Source organism: Tursiops truncatus, chromosome 11 (genome assembly GCF_011762595.2).
Source record: "Tursiops truncatus isolate mTurTru1 chromosome 11, mTurTru1.mat.Y, whole genome shotgun sequence".
Classification (NCBI taxonomy): Eukaryota; Metazoa; Chordata; class Mammalia; order Artiodactyla; family Delphinidae; genus Tursiops; species Tursiops truncatus.
Window position 1 is genome coordinate 75,617,143 of NC_047044.1, and position 19,049 is coordinate 75,636,191.

Below are 19,049 nucleotides of genomic sequence, written 5' to 3' on the forward strand. Positions count from 1 at the left end.
CCCTTGTCGATATTTTGATAAAGGATGAGCTCATTTTTTTTATTGGCTCCAGTGATAGTGCTGGATCTTATAAGCAGATCTTTCTGTTTTCTTCAAAGCTGTCTTAGAAGTTTATACTTTCACTGAGCCAAAATCTCCATCCTCAGAATTTCTGCTCATTGGTCTGGTTTTGTCTTCTATAGCCACAGAAAATAATATGTAGTTGTTGAATTTGCATTTCTTTAGTTACTAGAGAGCCTGCATTCCTATGTATATTAGACTCTTTTAGCTTTGGGTTAATTTTTCTACTAGTAATTTAATTTTTAATGATTTATTAGAACTCTGTATACTAATGATATTTAACCCTTTGTCCTATATCAGCATGCACATTTTCCCAATTTGTAATTGGTCATTTATTGATTTTGTATGTATGTGTGTGAGGGTGTGTGTGTATAAGTACAATCCCGAATCTCTAGTGAACATTTAAGCTCTTCCTTAGCCTTGTACCATACAGAAATTTGGCAAGCATGACACTTCTGTACAATATCCTACATTAAAAATTCAAAAGTTATACTAAAACTCCCCAAACCTTATACTTCTGTAGAAATAATACAGCATGACAAGCTACAAAGGACATTGACTGTTGGAGGAAAATTCCACTCCCTTTATTCAAACTAATCCTCTCTGGTTTTTATTGTAAGGTGTACTTTTCCTTTGAGTGCTCTGTGTGGTCCTTTTTAAAGAGAGGAAATATCATTATGCTTCACATTTTTAAGCCTCTGACAGGCAGAGGCTGTTAATTTGTTTGCTTATTTAGAAGAGGAAGCTTGTTTTTTTCTTTTCTTTCTTATCTTTAGCTTTCTTTTATAGCTTAGTAACCAAAACTCAACGTCAGACCTCTCTTTCAATTGTTTTCAACCACCTTAGGAGTTTTTGGAGTTTTATTCTGTCTGTCCCTCTCCAGGGCCTCTTAAGATGAGGTGTGACCCATGAAGTCATTGTGTTGCAAAACCTGTGGCGGAGGGACACTGCTCATGACTAACCCCAAATGCCAGTTTGATCAGGAAAAGACCTTCATCAGCCAGAATTCTAGTCCTCACGAAGCACTAGACCCAGCATTGCTCTGTCTAATGGCAGCTAGATGTAAGCTATGGTGGAAATTTGGTTATTTAAAAAATTAGTTACTTGTACACAAAGTAAACTGTTTAAGCCCAAAAGACTACATTAGGCCTAGAGTGTTCTAACTGATGGGCCAAATAAAAGTATGGTTGATTAACTACTAAGCTTTAACCATACAGACTATTATTTCCGTCATTAATATCAAGGGAGGTGATATCTCCATGTAATTCTGGCAAGACCACCATGTTTGCTTTTTTCATAAAGTGGACTGTCCTGTATATCTGTGCTTCCTCTGTCCTTCATGCAGATGAAGCAGTAAATTTAAGAGGTAAGATTTAACTGACTGGGCGGTGGGGGCATAAACAGGAAGAAAATAAAGATCCCTTCTCTTTCTGTCCCCTCTCTGTTTCTCCTTTCCTGGATGATAGCGAGTTAGAGTAACTTACTGAAGAATGAATGATGGCAAAGCAACTTGACACCTGCTGGGAGTCACTGGAATAGCAAGCAATAGGGGTATAGTCCTTCCACTGAATCAGAGGTATTTAAGCACCAAATTTGTGAGAAAAACAAATCCTAAGTGTATATGCCACTTTGTATTCTCTCTCAGTACCCAGCTTCAGTCCCTGTCTCACAAATGCCCTGGGAAATACAGTATCCTGTTATCTTAATTTCTTCCTGAGTTGGCTTATATGGCCTTTCTTTTTAATTGGGGGTGGAGGGGATTCAAGAGGAATAGGAAAGTTAAGTGAGTAAATGTGGTACCAGTCTTAGACCAATGCTTAGGCCATGCAAGTTGGCAGGTAGATAAAATGCTCTTGTCTCTCCTTCTCTGCCAAACTGTAGCATAAGAAGTAGATGAGGTAGAGCCAGCATAAATTCTGGCAGGACATAAAGTCTGCCATTGGGTAGGAGTTAATAAATATTAATTGGTGATGTTGAGAAGCCTGCTGTTGACAGGCATAGGCAAAAGCATTCTAGAGGCTCTTCCTGCTATTATTGGAAGGCAGATGTCAAGTGGGAGTTGCAGGCAGTGGGGAGCAGTAGGCAGGCAGAGATGTCCTTAGATATGTATGTATCTAAGGGAGAAAACTACGACTTTTAAAATGCTGAACTCTTTAATTACAACAGGATCATTTCAAGCTTTCCTGTTGGTGAGCCCAGAATTTATACTAATGAGGTCAGCTTTGTGGTAGGGTCATTTAAGAGAAACAACAATAAGGATTTTTGGCATTCATTTATGTTCTTGATTAAACATGTATAGTTTTACATTGTAAGTTCTCTTTCTCCCTCTCTCTCTCTCAGTATGTATATGTGTGTGTATACATATATATATATATATATTAAACATCTTTATTGGAGTATAGTTACTTTACAATGGTGTGTTAGTTTCTGCTTTACAACAAAGTGAATCAGTTATACATATACATATGTCCCCATATCTCTTCCCTCTTGCGTCTCCCTCCTTCCCACCCTCCCTATCCCACCCCTCTAGGTGGTCACAAAGCACTGAGCTGATCTCCCTGTGCTATGCGGCTGCTTCCCACTAGCTATCTATTTTACTTTTGGTAGTATATATGTCAGTGCTACTCTCTCACTTCGTCCCAGCTTACCCTTCCCCCTCCCCGTGTCCTCAAGTCCATTCTCTAGGAGGTTTGTGTCTTTATTCCCGTCTTGCCCGTAGGTTCTTCATGACCATTTTTTTCTTTTTAGATTCCGTATATATGTGTTAGCGTACGGTATTTGTTTTTCTCTTTCTGACTTACTTCACTCTGTATGACAGACTCTAGGTCCATCCACCTCACTACAAATAACTCAATTTCGTTTCTTTTTATGGCTGAGTAATATTCCATTGTCTCACCACTAGTATACATATATATATATATATTTTTTTTAATTTTTCTTATGGAACAGCTTCCATTGCCATCTAATGAGGTCTAAACAGGTTCTTTCCCTTGGGAAAAGGGCTGTCTCCCCCTACCTTTTTTTTTTTTTTTTTTCCTTTTATAAGTAGCCATAGCTCTAGGGGTGACGGTCTTAACTGATCTTTTCAGCAGTCGTTTTGACCCAACCCTGCACTGTCTTGATGGTACTCTTTGCTTTTCTAGGTTTGCTGTGGAATTTGTCCTCTAATGACAGACTGAAGAATCTCATGGTAACAGAAGCCTTGCTTACCCTGACTGAGAATATCATCATCCCCTTTTCGGGGTGGCCAGAAGGAGACTACCCCAAAGCAAATGGTTTGCTCGATTTTGATATATTCTACAATGTCACAGGATGCCTAAGGTAATACCACTCTACAACCGCCCTCAACCTTTTCTCTGTACACTTTAAATATTGCATCCAGATCTGTCTAAAACTCTACCCAATTACCTGGAGATATGGTAAAAATTATAAACATCACTCTAAATACTAGAAGCACAATGTAGAAAGAGTATTTTTTCCAGACATGTTTGATTCCAGAAGCTACCCACATTAGCTCATGAGAGAGAGCATGTCTTCCAATAAAGAAACTAGAAATCCAGTCCGAACACCTAGAAGTCCAGGCACACTGGCCTTTCCTGTCTCACAGGATTTAAGCCAGGTTCCATGCTGTATTTTTAGTTCACAAAAATATAATTTAATGACATGATTAAAAAAATAGTTTTGAACCTGCAGTTTTTAAATAGGCAACAAAGCCTGAAAGGATAGAATGTCTTACCACAAGAATAGCTTACAAAAAACATTAGTTTGATCAGCATTTCTAAATATTGGGATGAAAAAATGGCTAGAACTGTTTTCTCCCCTGGGCTGTCAGATGCCAGCTAAACCAAGAGGAAATAGAAACACATGCAAGAGGAAGAAACGTTAGTCTCAACTTTTGTAGAAGCGTGCCTCTCAAGCTTTCTTATATATATTTGAAAATAATCATTGTCCTTTATGTCCAAGGATTAAAAGAAACCAGATAGATATGCAATCAAAAATAGGCAGCCCAGAATAAGTTGGGTCATATTCTGCCTTCTGATCTTTTCTCTAGTTTCACAGTTCACTTCTTGAGGGAATCTGTTTGGATGATAACAGAGGGAATTTATTATGGTAAGATGTTTATCTTATCTCCACAGTTAATCACACAGTAATGCATATCAAATGCCAGTTTTTTATAAAGAATTACGTTAGCCACTGAGAGTTTTACAAAGATGAATAAGAAAATTCTTAACTGACCTTTAATCTAGCAGGGGATAAGCAAATAAACTAGAATGCAATGAAATATGTTACAGCAGTGATTCTCAAAGCGTGGCCCCTGGACTAGCAGCATGTATATTACCTGGAACTTATTAGAATTCTCAGCTTTCACCCCAGACCTACTAAATCAGAAGTTTCAGGAACACGTGTCAGGAACAAGTGAAGTGCTGCAGGGATGCAGAACAAAAGGACCATTCATGCCAGCTGAGTGGGATCAGAGGTGCCAAATGAGCTGGGCTTTGGTGGGCTATTTCAGTAGACAGAAATTCTCTAGGTAGTATCCCTTGAAATTTATTTGCTATACAGTCCACTAGAACTGCTTTTCTTTTTTTTTTAAAGTCTTTATTGGAGTATAATTGCTTTACAATGTTGTTAGTTTCTGCTGTATAACAAAGTGAATCAGCTATATGCATATGTATATCCCCATATCCCCTCCCTCTTGCGTCTCCTTCCCACCCTCCTTATCCCACCCCTCTAGGTGGTCGCAGAGCACCGAGCTGATCTCCCTGTGCTATGCGGCTGCTTCCCACCAGCTATCTGTTTTACATTTGGTAGTGTATATATGTCAATGTTACTCTCTCACTTCATCCCAGCTTACCCTTCCCCCTCCCCGTGTCCTCAAGTCCATTCTTTACATCTGTGTCTTTATTCCTGTCCTGCCCCTAGGTTCATCAGAACCATTTTTTTTTTTAGATTCCATATGTATGTGTTAGCATATGGTATTTGCTTTTCTTTTTCTGACTTACTTCACTCTGTATGACAGACTCTAGGTCCATCCACCTCACTACAAATAACTCAATTTCCTTTCTTTTTATGGCTGAGTAATAGTCCATTGTATATATGTGCCACATCTTCTTTATCCATTAATCTGTCGATGGACACTTAGGTTGCTTCCATGTCCTGGGTATTGTAAATAGTGCTGCAGTGAACATTGTAGTACATGACTCTTTTTGAATGATGGTTTTCTCAGGGCATATGCCCAGTAGTGAGATAGCTGGGTCATATGGTAGTTCTACTTTTAGTTTTTTAAGGAACCTCCATATTGTTCTCTGTAGTGGTTATATCAATTTACATTCCCACCAACGGTGCAAGAAGGTTCCCTTTTCTCCACACCCTCTCCAGTGTTTATTGTTTGTAGATTTTCTGATCATGGCCATTCTGACCAGTGTGAGGTGATACCACATCGTAGTTTTGATTTGCTTTTGTCTAATGATTAGTGATGTTGAGCATCTTTTCATGTGTTTGTTGGCAATCTGTTTATCTTCTTTGGAGAAATGTCTGTTTAGGTCTTCTGCCCATTTTTGGATTGGGTTGTTTGTTTTTTTGATATTGAGCTGCAAAGCTGCTTGTATACTTTGGAGATTAATCCTTTGTCAGTTGCTTTGTTTCCAAATATTATCTCCCATTCTGAGGGTTGTCTTTTGGTCCTGTTTATGGTTTCCTTTGCTGTGCAAAAGCTTTTAAGTTTCATTAGGTCCCATTTGTTTAGTTTGGTTTTTATTTCCATTTCTCTAGGAGGTGGGTCAAAAAGGATCTTGCTGTGATTTCTGTTGTACAGTGTTCTGCCTATGTTTTCCTCTAAGAGTTTGATAGTGTCTGGGCTTACATTTAGGTCTTTAATCCATTTTGAGTTTATTTTAGGTATGGTGTTAGGAAGTGTTCTAATTTCATTCTTTCAATGTAGCTGTCCAGTTTTCCCAGTACCACGTATTGAAGAGGCTATCTTTTCTCCATGGTATATTCTTGCCTCCTTTATCAAAGATAAGGTGACCATATGTGTGTGGGTTTATCTCTGGGCTTTCTATCCTGTTCCATTGATCTATATTTCTGTTTTTGTGCCAGTACCATACTGTCTTGATTACTGTAGCTTTGTAGTATAGTCTGAAGTCTGGGAGCCTGATTCCTCCAGCTCCGTTTTTCTTCAAGATTGCTTTGGCTATTTGAGGTCTTTTGTGTTTCCATACATATTCTGAAATCTTTATTTCTAGTTCTGTGAAAAATGCCATTGGTAGTTTGGTAGGGATTACATTGAATCTGTAGATTGCTTTGGGTAGTATAGTCATTTTCACAATATTGTTTCTTCCAATCAAAGAACATGATATATCTCTCCGTCTGTATCATCTTTAATGTCTTTTATCAGTGTCTTATAGTTTTCTGCATACAGGTCTTTTGTCTCCTTAGGTAGGTTTATTCCTAGATATTTTATTCTTTTTGTTGCAGTGGTAAATGGGAGTGTTTCCTTAATTTCTCTTTCAGATTTTTCATCATTAGTGTATAGGAATGCCAGAGATTTCTGTGCATTAATTTTGTATCCTGCTACTCTACCAAATTCATTGATTAGCTCTAGTAGTTTTCTGGTAGCATCTTTAAGATTCTCTATGTATAGTATGTCATCTGAAAACAGTGACAGCTTTACTTCATCTTTTCCAATTTGGATTCCTTTTATTTCTGTTTCTTCTCTGATTGCTGTGGCTAAAACTTCCACAACTGTATTGAATAGTAGTGGTGAGAGTAGGCAACCTTGTCTTGTTCCTGATCCTAGAGGAAACGGTTTCAGTTTTCACCATTGAGGACGACATTGACTGTGGGTTTGTCATATATGGCCTTTAGTATGTTGAGGTAAATTCCCGCTAGGCCCTTTCTGAAGGGTTTTTATCATAAATAGATGTTGAATTTTGTTGAAAGCTTTTTCTGCATCTATTGAGATGATCATATGGTTTTTATTCCTCAATTTGTTAATACAGTGTATCACATTGATTGATTTGCATATACTGAAGAATCCTTGCATTCCTGGGATAAACCCCACTTGATCATGGTGTATGATCCTTTTAATGTGCTGTTGGAATCTGTTTGCTAGTATTTTGTTGAGGATTTTTGCATCTGTGTTCATCAGATATATTGGCCTGTAGTTTTCTTTTTTTGTGACATCTTTGTATCGTTTTGGTATCTGGGTGATGTTGGCCTCGTAGAATGAGTTTGGGCGTGTTCCTCCCTCTTCTATATTTTGAAAGAGTTTGAGAAGGATAGGTGTTAGCTCTTGTGTAGATGTTTGATAGAATTCGCTTGTGAAGCCATCTGGTCCTGGACTTTGTTTGTTGGAAGATTTTTAATCACAGTTTCAATTTCAGTGCTTATGATTGGTCTGTTTATATTTTCTATTTCTTCCTGATTCAGTCTCAGAAGGTTGTGCTTTTGTAAGAATTTATCCATTTCTTCTAGGTTGTCCATTTTATTGGCATATAGTTGCTTATAGAAATCTCACATGATCCTTTGTATTTCTGCAGTGTCAGTTGTTACTTCTCCTTTTTTATTTCTAATTCTGTTGATTTGAGTCTTCTCTGTTTTTTTCTTGATGAGTCTGGCTAGTGGTTTATCAATTTTGTTTATTTTCTCAAAGAACTAGCTTTTAGTTTTATTGGTCTTTGCTATGTTTCCTTCATTTCTTTTTCATTTATTTCTGATCTGATCTTTATGATTTCTTTCCTTCTGCTAACTTTGGGGGTTTTTTGCTCTTCTTTCTCTAATTGCTTTAGGTGTAAGGTTAGGTTGTTTATTTGAGATGTTTCTTGTTTCTTAAGGTACGATTGTATTGCTATAAACTTCCCTCTTAGAACTGCTTTTGCTGCATCCCATAGGTTTGGGGTCATCGTGTTTTCATTGTCACTTGTTTCTAGGTATTTTTTGATTTCCTCTTTGATTTCTTCAGTGATCTCTTGGTTATTTAATAATATATTGTTTAGCCTCCATGTGTTTGTATTTTTTTACAGTTTTTTTCCTGTAATTGATATCTAGTCTCATAGCATTGTGGTTGAAAAAGATACTTGATAACGATTTCAATTTTCTTAAATTAACCAAGACTTGATTTGTGACCCAAGATATGATCTATCTTGGAGGATGTTCCATGAGCACTTGAGAAGAAAGTGTATTCTCTTGTTTTTGGATGGAATGTCCTATAAATGTCAATTAAGTCCATTTTGTTTAATGTGTCATTTAAAGCGTGTGTTTCGTCATTTATTTTCATTTTGGATGATCTGTCCATTGGTGAAAGTGGGGTATTAAAGTCCTCTACTATTTTTGTGTTACTGTGGATTTCCCCTTTTATTGCTGTTAGCATTTGCCTTATGTACTGAGGTGCTCCTATGTTGGGTGCATAAATATTTACAATTGTTATATCTTCTTCTTGACTGATCCCTTGATCATTACGTAGTGTCCTTTGTCTCTTGTAATAGTCTTTATTTTATTGTCTACTTTGTCTGATATGAGAATTGCTAGTCCAGCTTTCTTTTGATTTCCATTTGCATGGAATATCTTTTTCCATCCCCTCACTTTCAGTCTGTATGTGTCCCTAGGTTTGAAATGGGTCTCTTGTAGATAGCATATATATCGGTCTTGTTTTTGTATCCATTCAGCCAGTCTGTGTCTTTTGGTTGGAGCATTTACTCTATTTACATTTAAGGTAATTATCGATATGTATGTTCCTACTCCCATTTTCTTAATTGTTTTGGGTTTGTTGTTGTAGGTCTTTTCCTTCTCTTGTGTTTCCTGCCTAGAGAAGTTCCTTTAGCATTTGTTGTAAAGCTGGTTTGGTGGTGCTGAATTCTCTTAGCTATTACTTGTCTGTAAAGCTTTGGATTTCTCTCTCAAATATGAATGAGATCCTTGCTGGGTAGAGTACTCTTGGTTGTAGGTTTTTCCCTTTCATCATTTTAAATATGTCCTGCCACTCCCTTCTGACTTGCAGAGTTTCTGCTGAAAGCAGCTGTTAACCTTATGGGGATTCCCTTGTATGTTATTTGTTGTTTTTCCCTTGTGCTTTTAATATTTTTTCTTTGTATTTAATTTTTGATAGCTTGATTAATATGTGTCTCGGTGTGTTTCTCTTTGGGTTTATCCTGTATGGTGCTCTCTGTGCTTCCTGGACCTGATTGACTATTTCCTTTCCCATGTTAGGGAAGTTTTTGACCATAATCTCTTCAAATATTTTCTCATACCCTTTCTTTTTCTCTTCTTCCTCTGGGACCCCTATAATTTGAATGTTGGTATGGTTAATATTGTCCCAGAGGTCTCTGAGACTGTCCTCAATTCTTTTCATTCTTTTTTCTTTATTCTGCTCCCTGGCAGTATTTCCACCATTTTGTCTTCCAGCTCACCTATCTGTTCTTCTACCTCAGTTATTCTGCTATTAATGCCTTCTAGAGTCTTTTTAATTCAGTAATTGTGTTGTTCATCACTGTTTGTTTGCTCTTTAGTTCTTCTAGGTACTTGTTAAATGTTTTTTGTTTTTTCTCCATTCTGTTTCCGAGATTTTGGTTCATGTTTGCTATCATTACTCTGAATTCTTTTTCAGGTAGGTTGCCTATTTCATCTTCATTTTTTTGGTCTTGTAGGTTTTTACCTTGCTCCTTCATCTGTAAGATATTTTTTTTGTCGTTTCTTTTTTTTTTTGATGGGTGGTTCTGTGTTCCTGTCTTACTGGTTGTTTGGCCTCAGCCATCCAGCACTGGAGTTTGCAGGCAGTTGGATAGAGCTGGGTCTTGGTGCTGAGATGAGGACCTCCAGGAGGCCTCACTCCAATTGATATTCCCTGGGGTCTGAGGTTCTCTGTTAGTCCAGCAGTTTGGATTCGGAGTTCCCACCACATGAGCTCAGACCCAACCTCTGGCCTGGAAACCAAGATCCCACAAGCTTTGCGGTGTGGTTAAAAAAAAAAAGAAAAGAAAAAGAAAGAAAAAAAGGAGCAGTACAATATCAAAGAATAAAAAACAAAATAAAATTAGAAAGATTAAAAAATATATTAGGAAAAATAAAACTATAATTAACAACCAATCGCTGGGAGTTCCTCCTGTACCCTTAGCTGTCCATGGTCCCCCACCAGTGCCTGGTAAGTGCCCTAGTTGTGTGGAGACTCGAATTCCACATCCTCCTAGTACTCCACCCACTTGGAACCACTTTTTAATGTATTTTTGATTCATTAAAACATTTTGATTCATTTAAAAACATTTTGCATCTTAAAATTTTTCTGTCGCTCCCATTGCCTTACCATATGCGACAGAGTTCTTAGCATGACAGACTCAGGACTCTTTCAATTGAAAATGGCAGATACACAATTCAAAGTTCCTTAAATCAAGTGGCTCATGTGGCTGAGATGTTGACGGGCACTTGTGGAAGTGAAAGAAGTGCATCAGGAACCATGGCCTCAAGGACTGGGACGTAAATTCAGCATCTCTAGAACTCAGTCTCCTATTTACAGGCATACCTCGGAGATATTATGGATTCAGTTCTAAACCACCGCAATAAAGTGAATATTGCAATGAAGCAAGTCACACGATCTTTTCGGTTTTCCAATGCTTATTTAAGTATGTTTACATTATGCAACAGTCTATTAAGTGTGCAATGGCATTATGTCTTAAAGAAATCAATATACATACGTTAATTTAAAAATGCTTTATTACAAAAAATGCTAACCATCATCTAACAACACAGGGTTGCCACAAACCTTCAATTTGTTAAAAAAAAAAATGCAATGTCTGTGAAGCTCAATAAAGCAAAGCACAATAAAACGAAGTATGCCTGTATATCTCATCTCTGCTTACTCGTCTTCTTTGAAGACTACTGGGCTCATTCTCTAAAAATGCAAACAAGCCTTCTCCACGTAGCAGATCCCTAAATCACAGGCAGCCCTTGCTTAGCCACCCAGCAGAAAAAGTGCACTTCTTTCTTTAAATGTCAATCTCCTGGAAGGTTTAACCCTGACTCTGCTTCTGAAAGCTGTGTATCGTTTAAGCCTCTGTTCCCCTAGATTGACCAGACCTGGATCAGATACTTGCTTCATGACAACAATAGCAACAAGGTCTGTTAAAGTAGCAAGAGGGAGGGGAACACTTGGTGGACAAACAAAACAAAAATAGAAGACACCTTCCTCAGTTACAGCATATGCAACCTTTCTCAGTCTATCCACAACCTTCTTTACAATCTTACTTCCCATTTTCCTGCAAACATATCCCAAAGTACAAGCAAGCTACAAAGTACTTGCTTTCCTTAGATATTATAGGTAATTTCATATAGCCAAGGCTTTATTCAATTTTACTGCCTGGTAAACATTTTCTATTATCTGCCTACTGATTACTTAATCTCCTAGTCATATAATAGCAAAGATAAAGTTAATCTTTTCTGTAAAACATTTTCCTGCCTCAGGCAAAAGCCATTACTTGTTTATAAGAATTCAAACAGGACTTTTTACAGGTAAGTCACCTCTGTACAGACTTTGTATTACATTACTATTTTTATGGGAAGTTGTTTACATACCTTTTTTATTAGATTGTGAACTCTAAGAGCTAAGCCTATGCATTTTTCTAATCTCTAATTCCTAGCACATAGCAAGGTTTCTGACATATAGTAAGCAAGTATAAAGTATTTGAGTGAAATGAGTAATGAACGAATGAGCAAATGAAAATCCATTAGGAATTAGGTGGATAATCATGTCTGGCAAGGTATCAAATTTGTGATGGAAAGTAATCAAACAGAAGTTGGAAACATTAGCTAAAGCCAGACTGAGGGGGCCTTATAAATCATGTTAAGGAGTTAATATTTTTCTTCTGTAAGCAAAGTTAGTAGTGTGGGGAGGATAGAAATATAAGTTCTGCATGAAGAAGAAAAGTTATAATATCCACGTGAAAGGTGTATTGGGAAGGTGGAAATCTAAAAATAAAGATGTTGGTTGCACATCTTTTCCTGTAGTCTCCTTTTATGACAAAGGAATAACAGACTTGCGTGGTTTGGGTGAAGCAGTGCCCTTGTTGGCACACATTTTTCAGATATGTTATTGCCTGAATCCACTCCCATCATGATGACACCATTTTAAACAGTGTTTGCAAAGTCAGTCCAAACCACTGATTTGAACTACTTTCAGAAGCAGAATATTGCAAAATATTTGGGAAATTGAGTATCATAGTATTTGCTTACTAAAATATCTATTCTTATTTCATCTGTGTATCTAATTTATAATAATAATAGCTAATATTTACGTTGTAAAAACTGTTCAGAATGCTTTATGAGGATTTCCTCAGTTTATTCTCAGGGCAACCCTTGTAAAGTAGACCTTCCCATTTTATAGATAAGGAAACTGGAGCTCAGAGAGCAGAGGTTAAGAGATTTTCCCAACATCATACAGCTAGTAAGAGACAAAGCTGGAATTCTAATCCAGGAAGTCTGTCTCCAGGGCCAAGCTCTTCATCAGTGTGCTGGATACATTGATATTAGTCACATGTCTACAGACTGCTCTGCTGTGGATTAAGCCTCTGCCCTTCACAGTCTCGCAACCTCGCAGGGTCAGGTAGGCCAGTGTACAGTCACGTTCAGGTCTCATTATGGGCATTGTGTCTGCATTTCAGTGTTGTCTTTTTTTAGGAGTTCTATGCAAGTGGAACTCTGCACTACATTTCCTATTAACAGAGAAAATAGAAAGCATAAGAACTGGGAGGTCTTTCCAAGAGAGGAGATGGCTTTGTAGACAACTTCGGGTAGATGTTGTCACAATGAGTATAAAAGTCAGTAAGGAGATGTGAGTTAGAAAGGGACCTGTAGGGAACCTGTAATCAAATAGTCTCAATTTTCACAATAGAGCTGTCTTCTGAATAGTTGCTTATTTCTGACTCCAAGTTACTCTAAAAAGATTTTAAGACAGGTGTTGACTAGCTCTAATAAGAGTGAATCTTAACTACATAAAAATAAATGTTAGCAAATATTGTAACTGCTACAAGTTCATTGGAGGTATGGCCTCCGCCACTGGGTGTAGAGCCAACAGTGAACTGGCAACATGAGTAGTATTTTGGGCATTGTGTTGACTTAGGTTAGTGTAGCTAAATTCCTTCAATCTACTTCGAAGTAGAACTTCTGCATAGACCAGTGACTTTGTCCCTTTACTAACTTGACAGTGAGATCAGTTCTGAGAGGGACTTCCCTAGTCTTTAGATAGTGGTGCAGAGTGAATCTGCTCAGCAGGTAAAATCTTTGCTTCATTAATGAACTTGTGACAGTGACTCCAGTTCTGCCCACCTGGAGCTGCTACAGTGCGATCACATTCAGACAGGAGAACATGCACAGCTTATCCTTCAAAAACTGTCAGATACACCGTATCTGTCAGGTATCAGGTCATTTTTCTACAGAATTAGCATCTGCCTGCCGCAGCATTTACCGTGGGCCTTGGTGCTTTCTTTAGGTAATTCCTTTGGAATTACATACTTTTCATGACTAAAGTTACTCACTGACAGGTGATACAAATTTTGCAATAGGGAAAACAATGTTCATTGCAAGTTTCAGGTTTTTTCTTAAACACTATGCCAGCATAATGAATAATAAAATCCAAGTTAGGAGAGGAAAAATAAATTGATACACTCCAATTTGTGCTAGAGCCATCAAGAGCAGTTGTCAGGATCTCCTCATACCTCCACATTCAGTGACATCATGTTGGTAGCTTGAAATCAGCCATGGTGGGAGTATTTACACTGTAGAAATTGGCAAATGCTACAAATCAGAGCTCTCCCCACTCCACCAACCCAGAAAGCTGGTTGGCATACCACTGGCACTGAATTTCCATTAGTTGATTAACATCAAGATGTGGATAATTAGGGTAAAGGCATATTTCTCCTTACATATCTCTTTTCAAAGAAGAAATATTTCCTTTGTCTTCTTGGAAGGCATTATGAAGCATTATCCACCCCACGTTTTTTTTTGAGTGGAGAAAACCTACTAAAATGCCCCGTTCTTTTTTTCAAAATTATTTTTATTTACTTAGGACAAGAAGTATAACAGTTAAAATATTTAATAATTTATTTTGATTAGTAGGATACTCTTCCAAACATTTCAAACTGCAAAAGACTTATGTGACAACCATAGAATTGTAAATTACCAAAGAGCATTAGCTGCCTTCTTTGCTTATACACCCTTCCTACACATACTTATTGCGAGCCCCTGTTTGTCAATTTAGTATGGGTAACTCATTGGGAATTGGTGTGACATGGCTGTCAATTCTCTATGTTCCACCTCACTGATTGCCACACTTTTGGGACACCTTTGGATGTGACATAAATAAAACCAATGGTCATTATCAGGGTGTATGTTCAAAATTCCTACCAAAGATTTACCATTATTTCTCCATTCTTCCATTTGGTTCTCACCATTTCTTTCCTTCTCTTACCTTCTTTCCTTCTTTCCTTTCTTACCTCAGTCTTCTTTGTTCTCTTAAAAGGGAAGAGGTGGAAACAATTTAGAGGTCAGAAATTAAAATGCCTCCAGGGGTCAGACAGGCACTTAAGTGGACAGGTGTGAGACTATGGGCTGCTATCAGACTAGAGAATGGAAAAAAATGCCTACCCCAGGAGCAGTGACATTCAGAGTTCTGGAAAACACTTCAGGCCAAACACAGACTCTTCTGAGAAAGCCTCTGTTAGCAGTCTCATTCTTCAGCTGAAGAAATTAAGTACTAGTGACCCTTCCACAATAATAGAAGCAGTTATCAGAAACTTGAGAAAAGCAACTAATCCAGCCTTCTTGGGATTTTACCACTTGGTCTGTCTTCCCTCTTGCTCTTATCCAATCCTTTCCAGTACTTGAGTGCCTGCTGTATCCAAAGCACTGTTTAAATTTCTGAAATTTCAAAGGGGAGTGGGACCTATCTTTGCCCTGGAGGAACTCCAGTTTTAGTGGGGGAAAGGCACCAGAAGAGATTATCGCAGTCCATTTGATAAGAAGTGTGGAAGAGGTTTGAAAAGACTGTTAATGCAGGCATTGAGTTGCTTAACTGATGTTGCCTAGGGATTGGGAAAAAATGTTGACTGGAGAGTCACATTTAAGGAGCTGGTAAAGGAAGAGTAGCTGTTTGAATGTCCCGCTCAGTCTTTAGCTCATCATGCTATCACTAGTTCATCTCTATCCTTTTTCAACATAGTCATTAAAAATATGAATTCACAAAACTCTGAAAAGTTGTCTTCCTAAACTCCTATTGTTTGTTAACCATTTGCTTATGAGAAAGCCTTATAAACTTGCTGCCTTAATGTTATCGCCACAATCTGATTAACAACTGTTTCTCAGACTCACAGACTTAGAGAACCAATTTATGGTTATGGGAGAAAGGGTGGAGGGGAGGGATAAATTGGGAGTTTGGGATTGAAACTGTTATATTTAAGGTAGATAACCAACAAGGACCTACTGTATAGCACAGGGAATTCTCCTCAATATTCTGTAATAACCTAAATGGAAAAAGAATTTGAAAAAGACTAGATACATGTATATGTATAACTGAATCACTTTGCTGTACACCTGAAACTAACACAACGGTGTTAATCAACTATGCTCCAATATAAATGAAAAGTTATAAAACACACAACTGTTTCTGCGTTGTAAAGACCACTCCAGAATTTGCCATTTTGTTTAGGATAATAGGACAAAATGACAAAACATTACTATAAAACATTATGAAATATACTCCTTTTTCTTAATTATATTTTATGCCAGTTGAAGAGGAAAAGCAATTGGTAATGCATTTCTCCTGCAAGTGACTTAAACTTCACTCTTTCCTATATGTGTCATAGTGTAGTAAATGTATTTTAATGAATGTGTAATATAGTTGTTTGTACTAAAATTTATGATGTCTTAAAAGAAACTTCCATTGTCACTTATGATAAATCTAGCTAAGGTGGGGAGTGGTCAGAGGAAGCAAACTACATTTAGAAAGAAAAGCTATAATTATCAGCCTTAATCCTGTTGAGCCTCTGGGTTAAGGGCAAGTTTTTTGGTAATATCAATACCAACTACTTTCTGGAAAAATAATATCTCCGTGTAAATTTTTAATATATTCAATTATATCTATCTACTCCTGTACAATAAAACATGTCATTGTGTTCCTGAATTTCATTTCTTATGTATATCTGGATATCAAACTTCAGAACTTTGCTGAATCTGAATTTCCTTAATTATGCTTTTCATTCTATTTACCTTTGCTCAGTTATCCCTTATTCTAAATACTCCTAACAGAAAAGGATTTATCTGGTCTATGTCTCTGCATAATCCTATTTAGTTATTTAAATAATTAAGAATTAGTAATTAAATGAGAGTCTAATTTCCCTTATTATCAAATAAGTATTTTCCTTTTTTGTAAGACTATAGATTTAAAAGCAGGCCAGAACTTATTTTTTTTTAACATCTTTATTGGAGTATAATTGCTTTACAATGGTGTGTTAGTTTCTTCTTTATAACAAAGTGAATCAGTTATACATATGTTCCCATATCTCTTCCCTCTTGTGTCTCCCTCCCTCCCACCCTTCCTAGCTAGGTCACAAACCACCTAGCTGATCTCCCTGTGCTATGCGGCTACTTCCCACTAGCTATCTATTTTACGTTTGGTAGTGTATATATTTTTTAAAACCATAATCTAAATATGTGGTTATTTACTTCTAGAAAATAGTTTAACATAAACTAGAAGAATGTTAGCTGAGACAGTGTAAACAACACAGAAACCTGATAGAAGTATCCAGATAGTTCAGTCTGGAGAATGACTTTTCCAGAAATAAAAAGTTGAATTATCAACTTCATCCTCAGTTATTTGGTTAATTATTGAAACTCTTAACATTTGATGTATAAACATAATCAATATAAAGTCCATAAATAATGGAATTGGCAGTATTTCTAGTCATATTACTCTGTTGGTCATAATCACATTTTATACATTGAATATTTTAGATATACAAACAAATGTGGCTTAATGAGTTAAATTATTATTATTTTTTTTTAATTTATTTTTGGCTGCATTGGGTCTTTGTTGCTGTGCGCGGGCTTTCTCTAGTTGCAGTGAGTGGGGTCTACTCTTCGTTGTGGTGTGCAGGCTTCTCATTTCAGTGGCTTCACTTGTTACAAAGCATGGGCTCTAGGCAGGTGGGCTTCAGTAGCTGTGGCGCACAGGCTCAGTAGTTGTGGCTCGAGGGCTCTAGAGCACAGGCTCAGTAGTTGTAGAGCATGGGCTTAGTTGCTCCGCAGCGTGTGGGATCTTCCTGGACCAGGGCTCGAACCAGTGTCCCCTGCATTGGCAGGCGGATTCTTAACCACTGCGCCACCAGGGAAGCCCTAATGAGTTAAATTATTGTGTAAGTTTCTCTTTCAGTAATTTTAAAAGGTATAAGTGATTTTTAAAAATAACTGTTTTATAAACTAAGCCTCAGGGGTTTTAGGTCATTTTTAAATCTGTCAACAATAATTAACTTGTTAAAGCAGACACATCAAACAAATGAAGCAAATATGGCCATGATTACCTGGTCACCCCTGTCTGGTCTCCCTGAGTCCAATGTTTTAAAGAATATTTGTCTCATTAGAAATGTTAAGCAGCCCCCTTGCAAAGGTCCCCACTCTTCAGAGTAAATTTTCCACTATCTTATTCGTGTCCTTAGCAGGTGGGCCCAGATTAAAAGTTGTACTTCACAGAAATTGTATGACATTTCAGTTTGCCAAAGAAATTCTTCATTCTTACCAACCAGTTCATAAATATCATTTGTCTACTTTGGGTCCAGCCCCCCGGGATAATTGTTAAAAGAAAACACATGAATAGGGATAATATGGAGGAAGAAGAATCAGCGAAGGAAACAGAAGAATAATTTTTATTATATCAAGAGGACTGTATTTGCTTGTTTTTCTGCATCAGTTAGTTTATGAGATGAGTCTTGAACAGAAAATGAAATTGCCAAGAATGTCTTTATCAGAGATTTTTTTTTTGACTGTATCAGTATGGGTTTATTGAATTGTTTCTTCAAGATTAGATTCAAGTCAAACTTTTTAATAAGAAGAGTCGGGGGTGATGCTGTGTACTTCTGTTGGGTGTCATGGTATCCTTTTGGCCTATTGTCCATGATGTCAAGCTTGATCACTTGGTCAAGGGTGATCTGGCAGTTCTCTCCACAAAGGTCCCGTCTCCCTCTGCAACAGATAATATCTGCAGCGCTAGGCTGAAACCAAGTGTGTATTTTTGTCAGAGGTTTTTTTTAAAGCATCCTCATGTTTAAAAATTCTGTGTGGGGCTTCCCTGGTGGCGCAGTGGTTGAGAGTCTGCCTGCCGATGCAGGGGACACGGGTTCGTGCCCCGGTCTGGGAGGATCCCACATGCCGCGGAGCAGCTGGGCCCGTGAGCCATGGCCGCTGAGCCTGTGCGTCCAGAGCCTGTGCTCCGCAACGGGAGGGACCACAACAGTGAGAGGCCCGCGTACGGGGGGAAAAAAAAAATTCTGTGTGTATCTTAAATTGAAGGTAGTGTCTTATTAACTGTATCTTATGACACTCGAAGTCATTTTCCAAAAAATATTAATACTGTCATAGAACTACTGTTAAATGCTTTAAAATTCTTCATCAAAAAAAAGTGAGTTGATATATTTGGATAAAGCCACTGATGACTTTATTGCTATCCTGTTGTTAAAGTTTATGCCGTCATGGACCTTGAGGGTATTACACTAAGTGAAATAAGTCAGATGGAGAAAGACAAATACTGTATGATTTCACTCATATGTAGAAAATGATTTCACTCCTATAAAAAACAGTCAAAAAATCAAAATAAGTAAACAAACCAAACCTAGCAAAATAAACACATAGATACAAAGAACAGAGTAGTGCTTACGAGAGGGGAAGGGGGCAGGGGAGGGTTAAATGGATAAAGGAGATCAACTGTATGGTGAAGGATGAAAACAATTCTTGGTGGT

General features: G+C 37.5%; 1 protein-coding gene across 1 annotated transcript in view; it reads left to right on the forward strand.

Annotated features, from left to right (window-relative positions):
- Positions 1-19,049, forward strand: part of PKP2 (plakophilin 2) — an 83,839-nt gene that overhangs the window by 43,313 nt on the left and 21,477 nt on the right. The window contains exon 6 of the mRNA XM_019935366.3: positions 3,204-3,381. Within this exon, the coding sequence (XP_019790925.1) occupies positions 3,204-3,381 (178 nt within the window). The remainder of the gene's footprint in view (positions 1-3,203; positions 3,382-19,049) is intronic.